At 51.8% G+C, this 17,844-nt stretch overlaps 1 protein-coding gene across 13 annotated transcripts in view; it reads left to right on the top strand.

The window, feature by feature from the left end:
- The window catches only part of PLEKHM1 (pleckstrin homology and RUN domain containing M1), a 144,490-nt gene that overhangs the window by 50,111 nt on the left and 76,535 nt on the right, over positions 1-17,844 (top strand). For 5 of the 13 annotated variants that reach the window (XM_073326184.1, XM_073326186.1, XM_073326187.1 and 2 more), the window contains one exon: positions 2,850-7,319. The exons of 4 other annotated variants lie outside the window; for them this stretch is intronic. In XM_073326184.1, coding sequence (XP_073182285.1) covers positions 2,850-2,979 — 130 coding nt within the window. In that variant the 3' untranslated portion in view covers positions 2,980-7,319. Of the gene's footprint in view, positions 1-2,471; positions 2,576-2,849; positions 7,320-17,844 lie in introns of those variants that run through there. 4 more of the 13 variants (XR_012156416.1, XM_073326189.1, XM_073326190.1 and 1 more) reach the window with 4 other exon arrangements.

Genomic DNA, 17,844 nt, shown 5'->3' on the forward strand with positions numbered 1-17,844 from the left:
TTTACACTGTGCGTAACTAGCCCGTGGGACTCAGTGCCACTGGATATCACCTGAGCAGGTTTCGGAAAATGATACACTTACATTAACAGTGCATGTCTGCAGCTCTGTTAGCTAGCATTTCATGTTTATTAAAGTATACCTACCCTCCTTCGAGGCCTGATCCAACCACTAACTATCCAGGACCAGGGGGAGAGGTTTTCCCCCACGGGCAGGTTATTCTGTAATTGTCCAGTGCAGGGTTTCTTGTGCCTTCCTCCTAAGCAGCTGGGGCAGGTGGCTTTTGGAGATGGGACACTAGTCCGGCCGTTGATACGCTCTGGCAATTCGTGTACTACTATACCAAGCCTAGTAGCCAGTCCAGAAGCTCTACAAGAGATTTGTGGGACCATGTGGGCCTACCACATCAGGACTAAGGAGTATCTCCGGTCTGGATGTGCTTAGCAGAATGGCTTGTGACATCTGCCCCTTCAGCCGAGGGCAGGGATTGCTCCACATTCAGTATCTAACATGAGAACCCCAGCTGACTTTCCCCCCCATATCTTCTGACTAAGCCAGACCCACAACCAGAACATGTTGGTCCCAGGCGTCCAGGAGGAGGTGCGCCACCCTGCCAGCCCTGGGATGAGAGCGGCACATCCTGTTGACTGTGATCTAAGACTGTTAACCTCATCCCATTGAAGCAGGCTGCTGTTGCTCTTTGCCATGTGTAACAGCTGGCTGCCGGGGTCATGTTGTATATGATTCACTGCAGGATATGTCTGAAATGCCTCCTAACAATGTGTGAGCAACATTGTCATTTTCACATGAGCGGCAGACATTTCCTGAAACCATTCTCCTGGCAGGTGGAGGGTGCAGTCATTTCCTTTTGGCAACAACTCATTCACAAACACTCTGGATGAAATTCCAGCCCCACTGGGTATTTCTACACTGCAATTAAACACCCACGGCTGGCCCACACCAGCTGACTTGGGCTTGTGGGGCTCGGGCTGTAGGGCTGTAAGATTGCTGTGTGGATGTTCAGGCTCGGTCTGGAGCCTGGGCTCTGGGACCCCATGGGGTGGGGGTGGTTGAAAAGTGGCATATTGGCCACGCAGTGTAAATCTGCACTGCGGGCAATGGGCTGTGGGGCTACAAAATTGCACAGCACTCGTGCAGCTTCTCAGCAGGTGCCTGCTGTATCGGGGAGCTTTCATCCTTTAGTAATGGGACTCCACAATCCACTGTACTATACTTAAAGGTCCAATTCTTGTGAATTACGCAGGTATGAATCCATAGAAGCCAGTGGAATTACTCTGGATGTACACCAGCATGACCCAGAGCAGAGTTTTGCCCTAGCTCTTTCAGACAAGAACAGTGCTATGTGTTTTTGTGGCTTCCCCACTTTGTTAACGTCAGTGCAAACGCTGTTTTTCTCCACTTCCTTTGGATTTACCCTCTGCTCTCAACACCTGGGCCGCCTGTTGTTTCTTTGGTGTGTGGAACTTGCGTCATGTGTCTATTGTATACCGAGCAGCCCCAGATTTACAGCATCAGAGTGCTCGTCTCAAGTATATCTGTTGTGTGTGAGACGTTTGCATTTCACCAGAATTGGTGTCATTTAAATCTAGCTTGGGTTGCCTGAGTTTGCCCTTTCAGCAGGCAAGATTTGGACATGTAAGTGGATTAGATGGGGGAAAACAAGCAATGCAGCACTTCCTGTAGCACCTGCAGTCCCTGAACTTTCCCTCACTCTGCCCAGCATAACCAGTTAACCAGACTTTACTACAGAGCCTGTTCTGAATAGCTTGATGCAATGTGTAATTTGCTGCTCTTTACATTCCACGCTCATTGCAGGCTCTGCCACAGAAGAGGGATGCCTCCCCGGGAGTATTCGTGCCTATGCAATGAGCCTTCCACGATCACCGCCTAGCTAATCTGGCTTCTGCCATCCCCGCAGCTTAACGAAATCAAAACCGAGTTTGTGTTTTCTGCTCAGTCACAGAAATCAGAAGGCTTTTCCTTCCCAAGGCATCCCCTTCTGCCCATCTCGAGGGTGCCTGCAGACACTTCTAGTGTCTCCTCCCTAGCAATGTCTGCCTCTAGCTGTCTGGCAGCACTTCCTGCTCTGTCAGATATGAGCACGGTCTGGTCCCACAATAGGGCAAGGAGGATGTTGGGGGAGGTCATGGCTGGGCCCTTGATGCAGGGAGTAGAGGCAGAGTCTTCGTTCTTACAGTCGTTCTGAAATTGCTGGGTGCCCTGGCCTGTGCTGACTTGCATTTTAAAATTAACCTTTTCTTGTCGCACAGCAACATCATTAGCTAGTTACAATCGCCTCCCCCTCCCCCCACCAAGATTTTAGCAATTCAACCTTCAATATTTTCATTTTATATTCCACTTCTTAAGAGCTTTTTTCTGCTGTGACACTTAGGGGCATGCAAAACCCTCTTCTTTCATAGTGTTTCCCCTAATTCTCTTTTATCTGGAAACAGTAAATAATGTTCCAACAGCTGACTGCAGACAGCTGACCCTGAACTGACATGGGGGCACAAGGCTCTCCTCTGGCTTTTCCAGCTGTACTTGGTGGTTGATGGAGGTAAATTGTCTCCATTTCTTTGACTGATTTTTGCTGCTGGCTGGCTGAGTTAGTTTATTTGTATGTTAATATTTATGCTGCTGGCTGGTGATGGATAAATCGAATCATTGTCAGAGCATTTGTATGGATGGGGTGGGAGTTATGTAGAATCTGAAGAAATAGAAATAAACTCTCAAGTTACACTCTCGCGATGTGAGGAATCTGTATTCTCAGCCCTAGGCCCAGTGATCGAGGTGTTGCTGAAGAGATGATTTTGCTTTTGCTTTTCTTGTAGATGCAGAGATTGTAAAACTGTCTTCCACAGGTGCTGCCAAGACAGCATGAAATCTTGCCCCCGCTGTGAACGCCGGCAGAAATACCAGCAACAATTGCAAGCGGATGTCCTCATGGAACCAAATATGTAGTGAGCAGCTTCTCACAGATGGACTCTACACAGGCCTTTGCTCATCTGCAAACTTGTGACCTGGACACTGTGCAAAGGAAGGGAAAAGGGAGTGCATGCCAAGTGCCATTCAGTCCTAGAAAATACATTCCTACCACTGGTTGGAGCAGCTCCTGCATGCAGATGTTCACCAGGGTAGGAATAGCCTAAACTGTACAGTGCTGTGAGGATGCCTAGGACAGGTACAAGCAGAGGATACTGCTCCTGTGGGTGCTGAGAAGACAGCCAGTGAAGTAGAAGCCTGCTGGAAAAGATCAGTGACTCGCAAAGTAATGGTGCTTTTATTCACACTACCTGGTGCTGCTTATTTTTTGCTGAATGTCCCTCCCTGCAAAAGAAGTGTGTTCCATTTACTGAGCTCCACTGGTTCCCATCTTAGAGGAGATACTACTTGGGATGGAAATCTGATAGATTTCCTGTGTGTAAATCCACAAGGTTTGCAGTGGAGTGCCTGTAACAGAAGTATGTTAAAGGTATAGTTTTTTAGGATATTTGCAATACTGGAAACCAGAATTTTTCATATGTGACTTTGCACAGGAACTGCATCTCACCTGCTTGGGAAATAAACATAGCAGCTACCTGCAGCCAAACTGCAGGGGAACTTTTCAAGAAAAACAAAAACAAAACCTGAAGCTGACATGAAGCTCTTGTGCCTTTAACACTTTGTCCACAGTGGCTGCTTAGTCCTGCTGTTTTTGTGCCATGTGCCAAATGGCTGGGGTATACTGTGTAAGATGAGATGTCCAGAAGTCCCCCTGTGAGAGGAGAGACCGTTCTTCTCTTCTGCAGAGAAACCTTGGGCTCTTCCACATCTAGCATCCACCAAGAAAAGAGGCCTTTTAAATAGCAAAACAAAAAACCCAGATCCTCCTGGGCTGCTACTTTTTATTTCTTAGCCAATAATGAGGCTGCTACTAAATTTTATTTTCCTTTCCCTCTGATATGGAGATTATTAAAGTCTATCTAATAGGGAATATGTCCTTTGTGAAGGTTGCTCCTCTTGCTGGTGGATTATGGAAAAAGCTTTAGACTGGTCTGGAATCCAGTTTCTACATTCTCAGTGGAAACACCTGCACAGTGAAGAAATAAATTGGCCTACAGCATGGTATTATGTTAATCAGGGTAGAGCCTTACCTTTCTTTTAATTACAAAACAGGCCACACTTTTCTTAAGGGCTTCCTTGGTGGTTAGCTGACTTTGTCGGGACAGGCAAGTGGAAATGAAATTGTGTGTTGGAGTTTGTGCCAGAAGAGCTTTGCATTTGTCACCCATTTTTCCCTTAATGGCTGAGCAGTGATCCTGGATCCAGCTTGTCTCTTTCCCACCCCCCACTCCCCTGTGCATCCAGTACTGTAAGAGCAGCTGGTCAGAGGGGGTGCAGACCTGGAAACACGTCTTCTACAGCTCCCACTGGGTTTCTTACAGCCCTGCCGGGAGGGGGAGAGGGGAGGCTCTGATTGATTGGCTGCTTTTCCCACCGCCCCGCCTTCTGCAGTAGAGCAGCCAATCAGAAGTGCTGCGGGAAGCAGACCGCGCTCCCTCCCCCTTCCTCTCCAGGACTGAAGCCATTCTCACATGAGGGGAGCAGGGAGCCGGGCAGCTCTGCTTCCCCCTCCCATCCGTTGAGCAGCAGGATGGCTCCTACCCCCACCCCCCAGAACACCAGGCCTGGGAAGGGGGGAGGGGAACCGCTGCAGCCCCCCAGGCCTGGGAGAAGCAGCAGATGTGACATTGCCATCACTCAGAGAGCAGCCCCTGCTCAGATTCGCTCGCGCTAGGCGGCTGGGCTTCCTCCTCCCCCTGTCCCTGTCCCCACGGGCACTCGCTCTCCAGATGCCCCATCTCAGTGCCACCTCTGACACAGATCCCTCGTGCTCTGGCCGCTGGCTAAGTCATGGAGTTGCTTCTCCAGGAGCTGCCCTTTGCCCCTGCTGAACCCCCGACATCTGTCAGCTGGATCACCGTAACCTTCTCTGTCTTGTGGCACTGCTCGGCTGCCTCCCCGGGTGCCCAAACCCCGCTGCTGCTGAGCTCCGGCTCGCGCCACGTCATTCCCCCACGGGCTGCCGGTCTCCTCTGACATCACTCTCAAGCCCCTTGTCCTCAGCTGCAAGGCTCCTGCGTAGTCCCGCTGTCCCTCTCTCTGCTGCCATTTCTCCCTCTCATTTCCTCCCCCATTCTCGTCTTACAGCTCCCTTTGTCTCCTTCCCCTGTAGCATTGTGCCCTATGTCCCACTGCTCTCTGCCTCGTCCCCCAAGCATCCTTGATCTCCTCCTCGAGTCCATCTGAACTGGTAACTCCCACAGCCCTCCGTTTCCTGAACTGCTGCTCCATGCCTTGCCATGGGCTTGTCTGTGTCTTCTAACTCAGAGTGTGAACCCTCTAGGGCAGGAGTCTGGGCTTATCTCTGTGTGCGAATTGACTGCACGGTGCACACGCGTGTTTTATAATAGCCCATGTCTCTCGTACCTTCCAGTCCACTCTTTCTTGCACTCTTGAGGGTTGTTCATTCCATGGGCAGAGTCCCCCGTGGGACCAGGCTGCTCAGCAGCACACCCTAAACTCCACAGCAATGTCAGCACCACAGACTAGCCTTAATCCTAGACCTCACCCCCACCCCAGCACAGCGGGTGGTCCTCAGTGACACAGCATTCATTGCTGATGGAGGAGGTTGTGTCCGTTTGAACCGACAAGTGAGAGATCTGTGAAGTGCTCCATTGCACCCCAGCCTGATCCATGTGCAGAGCCCTGGGTTCCCAGGGATTTCACTGCTGCCAATAGCCTTCCATTTGAGTTGTCACTCGCTAGGATTCAATGCGGGGTTCCCACTGAAAACTGGACATGTACAATCCCAAAGTAGCATCTGCGGTGCAGACATCTGCACCTGTCCCACAGTAATGTCATGTCCCTAGGAGCTGCACCCAGCTCATTCCTCTGCCAGTGGGAGCTTCCCAGCCAGCGAGGTTTCATACACGCTGGTAAAATAAGTTGTCCTGAATGCCAGCCCTTTCTGCCCAGACCTTGCTGTGGAAGCAGCATTTACAGGGGCTGCAGCCATGCCATGTGGGCTGTGAGCCAGCACGCCCTCACCGGCTGAGCAGGTTGGAGGGGCTCAGTGTGGCAGGGAGGGGTCTATGGTTATTCAGCAGGCAGAACTTTTCCTTCTGCTCCGTGGTGCAGCATGGGCAAGACGGGAAATGGAGCAGTAAGCTACCTGCTTTCATTAAGGATCCCATGACACTGTAAGAATAGACTCGTTAACCATCATACCTTGGCAAAATGCCAGCGAAGGTCATTGTATTCTGCCTAGCAACGTGTCTGGGTGCTTTGGGTTGGATACAGCATCCTCTGGCACTGCCTGTCCTGAGCCCTGCTGGGTAAGGGTGTCCCCCTGCTAGGCAGACAGGATTGTTCCCTACGGTACCTTAGCTGGGGGCTCATCCAGTGTGATTGTTACCATTTAAAAACTAGTGAATTCTCAGTGGGAGGTCAGCTGGGGCCTGGTCTATTTCCTGGGTTCGGGGGGGAAGCCAGCCGGGGGAACTGTGCCATGAGAAAGGTGAGGCTGGATGGCTGGGAGGAGGCATGGCAGATGGGTTGGAGATGCCCCCTTTCCACCAGGTGCCAGACCTCCCCACTCCCAGGCTAAAAAGCAGCAAGGGACAGGGGTGCCTAGCAGCGGAGTTTCTAGCAAGGAGCCAGGCGACTGCGTGCAGACAGGCCGGCCAGCACGCAGAGATGGGCATGGGGCATGAAGCGCTGCCCGGCAGTAAGGAGGCTTTCTCCATAACGTCTCCGTGAAGGTGCGTGGTGGCGGCGTGGGGCTCTGCGGATCAGGTGAACGGGTTTGACTGGTCTCAGTTTGGGTGTGGTCATCACTGTGTATTTGAGTTACTCGGAGGAATGCACAGGGCTGTTTATTGACTGGGCATTTTATTAAAGCTCTTGTGAGTCTAAATAATAAATCAGACCTGCAGGGAGGCAGGCAAGGGGCAGAGGCAAGACAGAGCTCCTCCTTATTACCTCAGTGCACCCAGTTTAGTGTTGCAGGAGCCACTCCCCAATGGAGGTTATTCCTCACCCTAAGAGCTTTCACTGTTGGGACATTTCCAAATATTCAGCTTAATTGCACCATGCTATTCCCCTTACGAGCCCTCGTTCCACCCTGAGCAATGCGTCTCCTGGGTGTTTATACCTTCGGTGCTGGAGACGGCAGCATGTTCCTTGTTCACCCAAGTTGTGTGTGTGGAGCTCTTGTAGTTACTCAGCCCCCTGGTCCTTGTTTCTGACTCTTTGCAGAGCACCCTTCAACTGATCAAGATCTGGCATAGCTGGTTTGCAGAGCCCCCTGTGCCCAGGGGCTCCGTGATGGGGCCGCTAGTCCATGCCCTCAAGGGAAGCCCTTGAGACGTGGGACAGGTGGTACTAGCATTAGGCTCCATGCAGACAGGTGCTATGCAGAACTATGAGGCTATTGAGTAAGGGGATCTACTGGCCTTGGGGGCTGAGCCACGACTTGTTCCATGGTGAGCTAGTCCTGACCCCGCCCTTGGGGGAGTCTGCCCTACTCCCAGGGCTCTTTAGGGTTTTCAGCTAATGTGGGTGATTTCCCCACTCATGTTACCTGCTGAGACAAGAAGCGCTAAACATCTGGTACCATTTTTCCAGCCATTACTGCAACAGAGCCCTATCCTGTGAAATGTTCACAAGCGGAAGCTCTAGAAAGTGTCCCTTTCTGGAACCGTGCTGCATTGGCTGGTGGGGGTTTCGTATTTAGTGGCTCTCTTCCATCTCTAACTGCTGCAGCTGCCTGGCCGTTCCCCAGAGCCAGGGGGAAGCCCAAATGCCATAGGGATCAGATGCATTCCAGGATGGTTAGATGCTTAGTCACAATTGTGACAAAGTGGGACTGTTCTTAATGGTTCCTCTGCATAGTGTGGGGGTGCCTCAGTTTCCCCTAGGCAGTTCTTAAGTATCTAGGGGGTGGGATAAGAGTGTGTGATCACTGCAGAGCCCTAGAGGGCAGGTGTGTGCAGGGGTCTGGACACAGAGAATGGCCGACACCCTGTTTCTTGGTAACTGACGGCCTGGCCCTTCCCCCCTGCAAGGTGAGAGCTAAAGGGTTGAAGAACAAAGAAATCAGGTGACCTCCTGGCCCAAGAAAGAAGCAAAGCCCGGAGGAGGAGGAGGGGCTGGAGGAAGTTTGTTTGGGGCTGGCTGGGACATGGAATGAAGGGCAGACGGGGTTGTCTGGCTCACTGCCCCCCAAAATGGACCCAGCTGAGGGGTCCCGTTCTCTGCACCCACAAGCTCTGTGTTAGACCATGTTCCTGTCGTCTAATAAACCTTCTGTTTTACTGGCTGGCTGAGAGTCATGTCTGACTGCGGAGTTGGGGGGCAGGACCCTCTGGCTTCCCCAGGAGCCCTGGGGAAGCCTGAGCAGACTCGCTGGGGGAAGTGCACGGAGGGGCAGAGGATGCTGAATGCTCCGAGATCAGACCCAGGAAGGGGAAAGCTGTGTGAGCTTTGTGTCCTGCAGACAGGCTGCTCACAGAAAGGCGACTACCCCAGAGTCCTGACTGGCTTCATGGGGAGCAGTTCCAGAGCATCGCCCAGGGACTCCGTGGCAGCGGTGGGATGTACTGCACCCCGTGGATGGCGCTTCCTGCAGTAAGTGACTGGGGAGCGGTAAAACGAAGGGGGATTGACGGGGACCAGGTGTGCTGAAGATTCAGAGAGAGACTGTTTCAGGGGGCGGTTAACCCCTGGGAGTGTGTGACCAGCGAGAAGGACTGTGCAGTAATGGGGTCCCCCTGGGGACTGCGATGAGCAGTCTGAGGGGCAGAAGAGCCTGCGGCTTGGCCCTGGAAGAAAGAAGGACTTCTGCAGTAACAGGGTCCCCCGGGGGATTGCAGCGAGGAGTCTGCAGCTCGACCCTGGCAAAGAGGTGGTGACCTCGAGAAGGGCTGGCACACTAGGGGTTCTCCCTGGAAACCGTGGGGAGCTGAGAGCACACAGGCCTGTGAGTCCACAACAACTTGGGAGGAGCGGAGTGATGGCCTGTCACCGTCTCCTTAAGAAGGACATTGTAACCCTGTGCAGAAAGAGAGGGTTGCGCATTGGAAAGTTCACCAAAGCACAGTTAATCGTGCAGCTGGAGGAGGATGACCGCTCTAAGGAACAGATTCCTGACCCCAAATGGGGCTATAGCAGGATCTGGGAGCAGCTGGAGTGGTGGCCAGGCATCCCCAAGACTCCTGTCCCCGACCAGACGAGGGTCTTCACGATCGGGTTCCCCATCGGGGGATCGGAGATGGACGGGATTGAAGCTGAGTCCGAGAGAGCAAGACGACTGTGAGAGACAGCGAGAGCCCGAGAAAGAGCTGCAGAAGCAGCAGCAGCATGAACTGGCGGTGGGGGAGCGGAGAGGCCTAGGGGACCTCCCCGGGGTGAGTGGGGATAGACCCTGGGGGCCAGTTCCGCAGGGAACCTCGAGACTAAATTGCTGCCCCTGGTTAAGGATGGGGGGGAGGTGGATGCCACCTCACTGCCTTTGAGCAGGCTGGCGATTTGAACCAGGGGGACCCTGCGGAAAAGCCCCGGTGTCTAGCTCCCTTGCTGGGTCCCAAGGCCACAGACTCCGTCAGCCAGATGGGTGGGGAGGTGGACAGGCTCCCACTCCTGGTCCCAGCCTATATGTCTGTGTGGAGTTTCCTGGGCTCAGGCCCCTCAGACCCCCAGTGGGAGCGGAAGATGATGGTCAATGGGGAGACATTCCTGGCGTGGCGAGATCCTGGGACCGAGAGAACTGGTGTCAGGCCCCGGGTGGTGCAGCCTCAGAGGCTGAGGGCCTGTGTGAGCTGGGTGAGGGTCCCAGGGATGAAGCCCCTCGCCCTGCCTATGGCCCAGATCCCTGTGCAGATCCAGGAGGGCTGGGGCTGGCTGGTCGTTGGGGTTCTCCAGGATATCAGCTGTGAGACCCTGTTGTGGGGTGACTGTGTCTTTTTGGGACAGGATCCAGGCCCTGCTCCGGTAACGGCCAAGGGTTTGAATTTGAATCCAGGGAACCAATCTGCGGAAAGGGAAATAGTCAGTGAAAATGCAGATGACCTGGCTGGCAGCAGGGAGGAGCTACTAGGCTTAGGCTACCTGCCTGCCTGTAACCAGACCCCTGGGGCTGGGTGGGACAGAGAGATGCTCCCCACCCCCCTGCACACCGGAGAGGGGGGCTTAGGGGGCTCAGGCTCTGATGCAGTGAGGAAAGCAGCGAGCTCGCTGCCTGCCCCCACTGGGACAGCAAGGGCAGCGCTGAGCACAGTGGGAGCTGAGACCCCAGCTGAGTGGGGGGAGACACAGGCAGGGCAGGGGATCTGTTGGGAGTGGCAAGGTGCTTGGTAAGGGAAGTCTGGATGAGCCTAGGCAGCCTTGTGAGCTGATGGCTGTGTCTAGTCAGCGGGGTGGGAAGGCGAGGAGAGTGGAAGATGAGAGTCCCTGGACCTTACCTGTTAGCTGGGTGGAGAATTGGGACAGTGAAGGAAACGTGCCTGTGTCTGTCAGGGGTATTGACTTGCCTATGGAGGGAGCTACCCCAGTCTCCAAGCAATTGTCTGTGACCAGCCTTGCATGCTGGGACAAGGGGAAAGAGATCCCAAGCTGTGTGTCTGGGAAAGGAGAAAGTGTGTCCGGCTCTTCTTTGTCTGTGGAGCAGACAGAAGGGGCCTTTCAGCCTGTGATGGTTGAGGGTCGTGCAGTTGTCTCAGAGCTGGTTCTGGATTCAGCTAAAGCCCAGGAAGGGAATGGTCCTAAGTTTGGGTCTGCTCGGGAGAATGGCCCTGTAACTAGGTCACATCCAGTTAGTGTCTATGTAAAATCCCAGAGACCAGACAATTCTGGTGCTTGTATTTTGCCTGTTGCTAATGTGTTGTTGGGAAAGGGTGTCGCAACTCTGTCTAATCAGGGTGAGATCCTAGCCAGGGCACAAGGAGAGCATGAAGGTGATGTGACTGTGTTACCTACTGAGGGTGTGGAAACCTGTCGCAAGAAGGAAAAGATTCCTGAACTTGTGTGTGGCAAAGGGAAGGAGAATGCTTCTGACCTTTTATCTAGGAAGTCTGTAAGTTTGCCCGAAAGGGGATTGTGTAGGAATCTGCCTGATGGGCCAGAGGTGATTCTGGATGTAAGGGAGACCCAGAAAGAGTCTGTTGTTGCTCAGGAAAGTGTTCCTCTAGAGCAAGCCCTAGGTAAAGCAGGTAAGAGCAGAATTTCTGTGAGGGGTGAATGGTTGCATAGAAAAGCCCTAGCGAAAGGAATCCTCATGGTCTCTTTGCAAGCAGTTCACTGCAACTGAAGGGTGTGAAAGTGATTTAATCAAGAAAGTTTCAGTTCCTAACAGCCAGAAATTTTCTGTTGTGAATGGATCCACTAACTTTCCTGTTGAAAGATCCAGTGTGGATAGCTTTGAGAAGGTCTCAGATGAAGTGAAAGCTGTTAAGAAAGTTAAACAGTCCTATAACCAAGTGGCTGTGTTTGGCCAGCTTGTTGGGGAGAAGACCCAATCCCAGTTTGACCACCTGGGGTTTTCGGGTGGCCAAAGGGCACGGGCCGCATAAACCTTCCCACATGCAGCCTGCGAGTTCTATCGACCACCCCCAACCTAGGGGAGGGCATGAAACTGGAAGGGCCTGGTGTAACTCCTACCAAGGAATGGGAGAATCATAGAATCATAGTATATCAGGGTTGGAAGGGACCCCAGAAGGTCATCTAGTCCAACCCCCTGCTCAAAGCAGGACCAATTCCCAGTTAAATCATCCCAGCCAGGGCTTTGTCAAGCCTGACCTTAAAAACCTCTAAGGAAGGAGATTCTACCACCTCCCTAGGTAACGCATTCCAGTGTTTCACCACCCTCTTAGTGAAAAAGTTTTTCTTAATATCCAATCTAAACCTCCCCCACTGCAACTTGAGACCATTACTCCTCGTTCTGTCATCTGCTACCATTGAGAACAGTGTAGAGCCATCCTCTTTGGAACCCCCTTTCAGGTAGTTGAAAGCAGCTATCAAATCCCTCCTCATTCTTCTCTTCTGCAGGCTAAACAATCCCAGCTCCCTCAGCCTCTCCTCATAACTCATGTGTTCCAGTCCCCTAATCATTTTTGTTGCCCTTCGCTGGACTCTCTCCAATTTATCCACATCCTTCTTGAAGTGTGGGGCCCAAAACTGGACACAGTACTCCAGATGAGGCCTCACCAATGTCGAATAGAGGGGAACGATCACGTCCCTCGATCTGCTCGCTATGTCCCTACTTATACATCCCAAAATGCCATTGGCCTTCTTGGCAACAAGGGCACACTGCTGACTCATATCCAGCTTCTCGTCCACTGTCACCCCTAGGTCCTTTTCCGCAGAACTGCTGCCTAGCCATTCGGTCCCTAGTCTGTAGCGGTGCATTGGATTCTTCCATCCTAAGTGCAGGACCCTGCACTTATCCTTATTGAACCTCATCAGATTTCTTTTGGCCCAATCCTCCAATTTGTCTAGGTCCTTCTGTATCCTATCCCTGCCCTCCAGCGTATCTACCACTCCTCCCAGTTTAGTATCATCCGCAAATTTGCTGAGAGTGCAATCCACACCATCCTCCAGATCATTTATGAAGATATTGAACAAAACTGGCCCCAGGACCGACCCTTGGGGCACTCCACTTGATACCGGCTGCCAACTAGATATGGAGCCATTGATCACTACCCGTTGAGCCCGACAATCTAGCCTGCTTTCTACCCACCTTGTAGTGCATTCATCCAGCCCATACTTCCTTAACTTGCTGACAAGAATACTGTGGGAGACCGTGTCAAAAGCTTTGCTAAAGTCAAGATACAATACATCCACTGCTTTCCCTTCATCCACAGAACCAGTAATCTCATCATAAAAGGTGATTAGATTAGTCAGGCATGACCTTCCCTTGGTGAATCCATGCTGGCTGTTCCTGATCACTTTCCTCTCATGCAAGTGCTTCAGGATTGATTCTTTGAGGACCTGCTCCATGATTTTTCCAGGGACTGAGGTGAGGCTGACTGGCCTGTAGTTCCCAGGATCCTCCTTCTTCCCTTTTTTAAAGATTGGCCCTACATTAGCCTTTTTCCAGTCATCCGGGACTTCCCCCATTCGCCACGAGTTTTCAAAGATAATGGCCAATGGCTCTGCAATCACAGCCGCCAATTCCTTCAGCACTCTCGGATGCAACTCGTCCGGCCCCATGGACTTGTGCACGTCCAGCTTTTCTAAATAGTCCCTAACCACCTCTATCTCCACAGAGGGCTGGCCATCTCTTCCCCATTTTGTGATGCCCAGCGCAGCAGTCTGGGAGCTGACCTTGTTGGTGGGGCATCCATGGGAACGTTGGTGGCTTCGAACTTCCCCAGGTCACCGGCTAAAGTGACCCCGCTCAGTTCAATCTCGAAGGGGGGAGAGATGTGACAAAGTGGGACTGTTCTTAATGGTTCCTCTGAATAGTGTGGGGGTGCCTCAGTTTCCCCTATGCAGTTCTTAAGTATCTAGGGGGTGGGATAAGGGTGTATGATCATTGCAGAGCCCTAGAGGGCAGGTGTGTGCAGGGGTCTGGACACAGAGAATGGCCGACACCCTGTTTCCTGGCCACTGATGGCCTGGCCCTTCCCCCCTGCAAGGTGAGAGCTAAAGCGTTGGAGAACAAAGGAATTAGGTGACCTCCTGGCCCGGGAAAGGGACAAAGCCCAGGGGAGGAGGGGCTGGGGGGAGTTTCAGTTTGGGGCTGGCTGGAGTCATGGGGTGAAGGGCAGACGGGGTTGTCTGGCTCACTGCCCCCCAGAATGGACCCAGCTGAGGGGTCCTGTTCTCTACACCTACAAGCTCTGTTTTAGACCATGTTCCTGTCATCTAATAAACCTTCTGTTTTACTGGCTGGCTGAGAGTCACGTCTGACTGCAGAGTTGGGGGGCAGGACCCTCTGGCTTCCCCAGGACCCCGCCTGAGCGGACTCGCTGGGGGAAGCGCACGGAGGGGCAGAGGAGGCTGAATGCTCCGAGGTCAGACCCAGGAAGGTGTGAGCTGTGTCCCCTGCAGACAGGCTGCTCACAGAAAGGAGACTTCCCCAGAGTCCTGCCTGGCTTCATGGGGAGCAGTTCCAGAGCATCGCCCGGGGACTCCATGACAACAACACGCTGGAGTTTTCTGTTACTTTCTCTGCTGGGTCATGAGCTGTGACCCTAGTTCTTATAGGAGCTGTTTTAACCTCTGGGCTTCTCAACATTCTGCTGTATGGGAAGTCTCTCTTCAGAGCCCCAAGCCACCATCAGCTTTAGCTCAGCAAACTAGAGCTTCCTCTTTCATTTTTCAAGTGTGATCATGCCGCTTCCCATCTGTAAATAGCAGGGCAGCTTCCAGCTGCAGCGGGCAGGTTTCAGTCTCCTACCGCCACTTCCCTGTACCTGTGATGAGAACCGAATTCTCTTCTGGTCCAAGATGCACAGAACAAAGACCGGTTTCAGAGTAACAGCCGTGTTAGTCTGTATACACAAAAAGAAAAGGAGGACTTGTGGCACCTTAGAGACTAACCAATTTATTTGAGCATAAGCTTTCGTGAGCTACAGCTCACTTCATCGGATGCATACTGTGGAAAGTGTAGAAGATCTTTTTATACATACAAAGCATGAAAAAATACCTCCCCCCACCCCACTCTCCTGCTGGTAATAGCTTATCTAAAGTGATCAATCTTACAATGTGTATGATAATCAAGTTGGGCCATTTCCAGCACAAATCCAGGTTTTCTCTCTCCCCCCCCCCCCCCCCCACACAAACGCATTTCTCCAACGCATTATTAAGGATCTACAACCTATCCTGAAGGATGACCCAGCACTCTCACAAATCTTGGGAGACAGGCCAGTCCTTGCTTACAGACAGCCCCGCAACCTGAAGCAAATACTCACCAGCAACCACATACCACACAACAGAACCACTAACCCAGGAACCTATCCTTGCAACAAAGCCCGTTGCCAACGGTGTCCACATATCTATTCAGGGGACACCATCATAGGGCCTAATAACATCAGCCACACTATCAGAGGCTCGTTCACCTGCACATCCACCAATGTGATCTATGCCATCATGTGCCAGCAATGCCCCTCTGCCATGTACATTGGTCAAACTGGACAGTCTCTACGTAAAAGAATAAATGGACACAAATCAGATGTCAAGAATTATAACATTCATAAACCAGTCGGAGAACACTTCAATCTCTCTGGTCACGCAATCACAGACATGAAAGTTGCGATATTACAACAAAAAACTTCAAATCCAGACTCCAGGGAGAGACTGCTGAATTGGAATTCATTTGCAAATTGGATACAATTAACTTAGGCTTGAATAGAGACTGGGAGTGGCTAAGTCATTATGCAAGGTAACCTATTTCTCCTTGTTTTTTCCTACCCCCTCCCCCCCCGACGTTCTTGTTAAACCCTGGATTTGTGCTGGAAATGGCCCACCTTGATTATCATACACATTGTAAGGAGAGTGATCACTTTAGATAAGCTATTACCAGCAGGAGAGTGGGGTGGGAGGAGGTATTTTTTCATGCTTTGTGTGTATAAAAAGATCTTCTACACTTTCCACAGTATGCATCTGATGAAGTGAGATGTAGCTCACGAAAGCTCATGCTCAAATAAATTGGTTAGTCTCTAAGGTGCCACAAGTCCTCCTTTTCTTTTTGAGAACAAAGACCAGAATGACCGTCCTGTGGGTGCGAGAAGCAACAACTGCACCTGGCTCTGACTGGACTGTAGAGTGACTCCATGTTTGCGCTTTCTCTTACCAGGCTGGTTTTGACCCTCTGTGATGGGACCCCCAGGGTACATCCTGGAACTATGGGACAGCTGTGCTCCCCCTTAACTCTCCAGCCTGAACTATCTCTCACAAACCTATGCCAGAGACAACAGTAACCCCCTCCAGGCACTGTGATCACTCAGCCATCAGCATGGGAAGGCCCACACCAAGCTAAATTGCATGAAGGCTTTGCAAGCCACTCAGGAATTGTACAGAGAGTGGCACCAGCCAATCACCCTGGAACTGCACCATCTTCCACAGCTCGAGACTCCCTTGGACAGCACAAGCTCATCAATTGGTTCGCTGCTCCATTAACGGGTAGTGGACGTGCAGCAGCCCCTGTTAACCTCAGCTGAGATTCTCCAAGCACTGCCTCCGCACTGGTTCAGAAAAAATGTGACACAGATTTGTTGGCTGCAGAAAGATGGATTTTAAGTGATTCTAAGGAGCAGGTGCAGAGACCAAAGTTGGTTACATAAGAAATAAATGTAAAAATGCAATCTAAATTCTACAGACTAGGGAAGGCTGGGTCTACACTGTGCTCTTTATCGCCGAGAGAGAGCTCTTCCGGTGACCAAATAAAACCACCCCCAATGAGGGACTTCCACCAACGAAGCGCTGTCCATGCCAGCGCTTTTCGTCATTAAAACTTTTTCACACCCTAAAAAAAAACCCTAAAAAAAAACCCTAGGGGCGTTTTTTTCACACCCCCGAGCAACAAAAGTTTTAACAATGAAAGCGCCAATATAGACACGGCTTAAGGTTTGAATTGAGCAGTTTCTCACCCTAATAGATGTTACAGGCAGCTCACAGTTCTTAATCTTCTGGATTCCCTTTCAGCCTGAGATCAATCTCCCCAGTTCAGTCTTTGTCTTCCAGACGATCTTCCAGGTGTTGAGAAGGGGCAGGAGAGAGGCCAAGTGGTGTTGTCCATGCTCACTAACACTTTCTCTCCAGCTAGAAAGATCCTTGCTGTGACATGTTCGGCCGTCTATGTGCTCTCTGAGGAGTCTCTGGGAGAGTGGATTGTTCTTGATGGGCCATCAACGCCTGTCTGGCCAATGTTAGTTGCTCCTTTGTTGCCACTGAAAGGCCGATTGTGGGTGTCTCCCAACCTCATTTCAGTAACACACATCTAGGAAAACTTCCTAACTTCAGATACAACGGTACTACACACAATCCAACAGGATCGTAACACTCAACAGATCATGGCTTCTCAAATGGTACCTCACAAAGCATACTTTGTACAAAACACATCATCATCTTATCAGAGTGGTGACTCGGGGGTCCCAGGTGCTATTTGAGGTACAGAGCGCCATACCTTCCCTTTGACTCCTAATAACAACAGATTCCTCCTGCCTGAGATGGTCTCCTGCCAGAGGGCTGTTTTCTTCTGCAGAATTTGAGGTGACTGGGATCGCTGTTCTGTCAGCTTTAAAAATCACCACAGGAAGTCTCCTGCTCTTTGTGCTCCTGCATATTTCTGAGTGCCGTGCTGGTTGCATTCGCTCAGAGATCGGCGCACAGGGATGTAATGGGAGACTTCTCAAATCCACATGAGAAAACAAAGGCTGATTAGAGTTGGCTGGACAATGAAAATAACTTCCCACCCATTTTTTTTTAAATTTGGTTTTGGAAAAAAGATCTCGAATCGGGACAAACTTTCCTGCAGGGAGGAATGCCCTGTCCTCAGCCCTTTCTCCCCCTGAATTAGTTCCTCATTGCTTTGGTCCTGTCTCTCCAGCTGCCTCTGAGGCTGCCCCTGCTAGAACTCTGCACTCTGCTGCCCTGTGGGGCTCGGTGGGGGACCAGGAGCCAGCTCCCAGGGGGAGTAGAGAGGTGGGGGGGGGCCTTGGTTGCCTGCTTAGAAGCCCTAGGAGCCACAGGCTGGAGGGGGGAACTTGGGGAGCCTGCCCCTACTAATGATCCTGTCAGAGAGCAGGTCAGCAGGGCCGGTGTGGGACTGGTGCCCGGCTGGGT

Source organism: Lepidochelys kempii, chromosome 27, assembly GCF_965140265.1.
Source record: "Lepidochelys kempii isolate rLepKem1 chromosome 27, rLepKem1.hap2, whole genome shotgun sequence".
In the NCBI taxonomy this organism is placed as follows: domain Eukaryota; kingdom Metazoa; phylum Chordata; order Testudines; family Cheloniidae; genus Lepidochelys; species Lepidochelys kempii.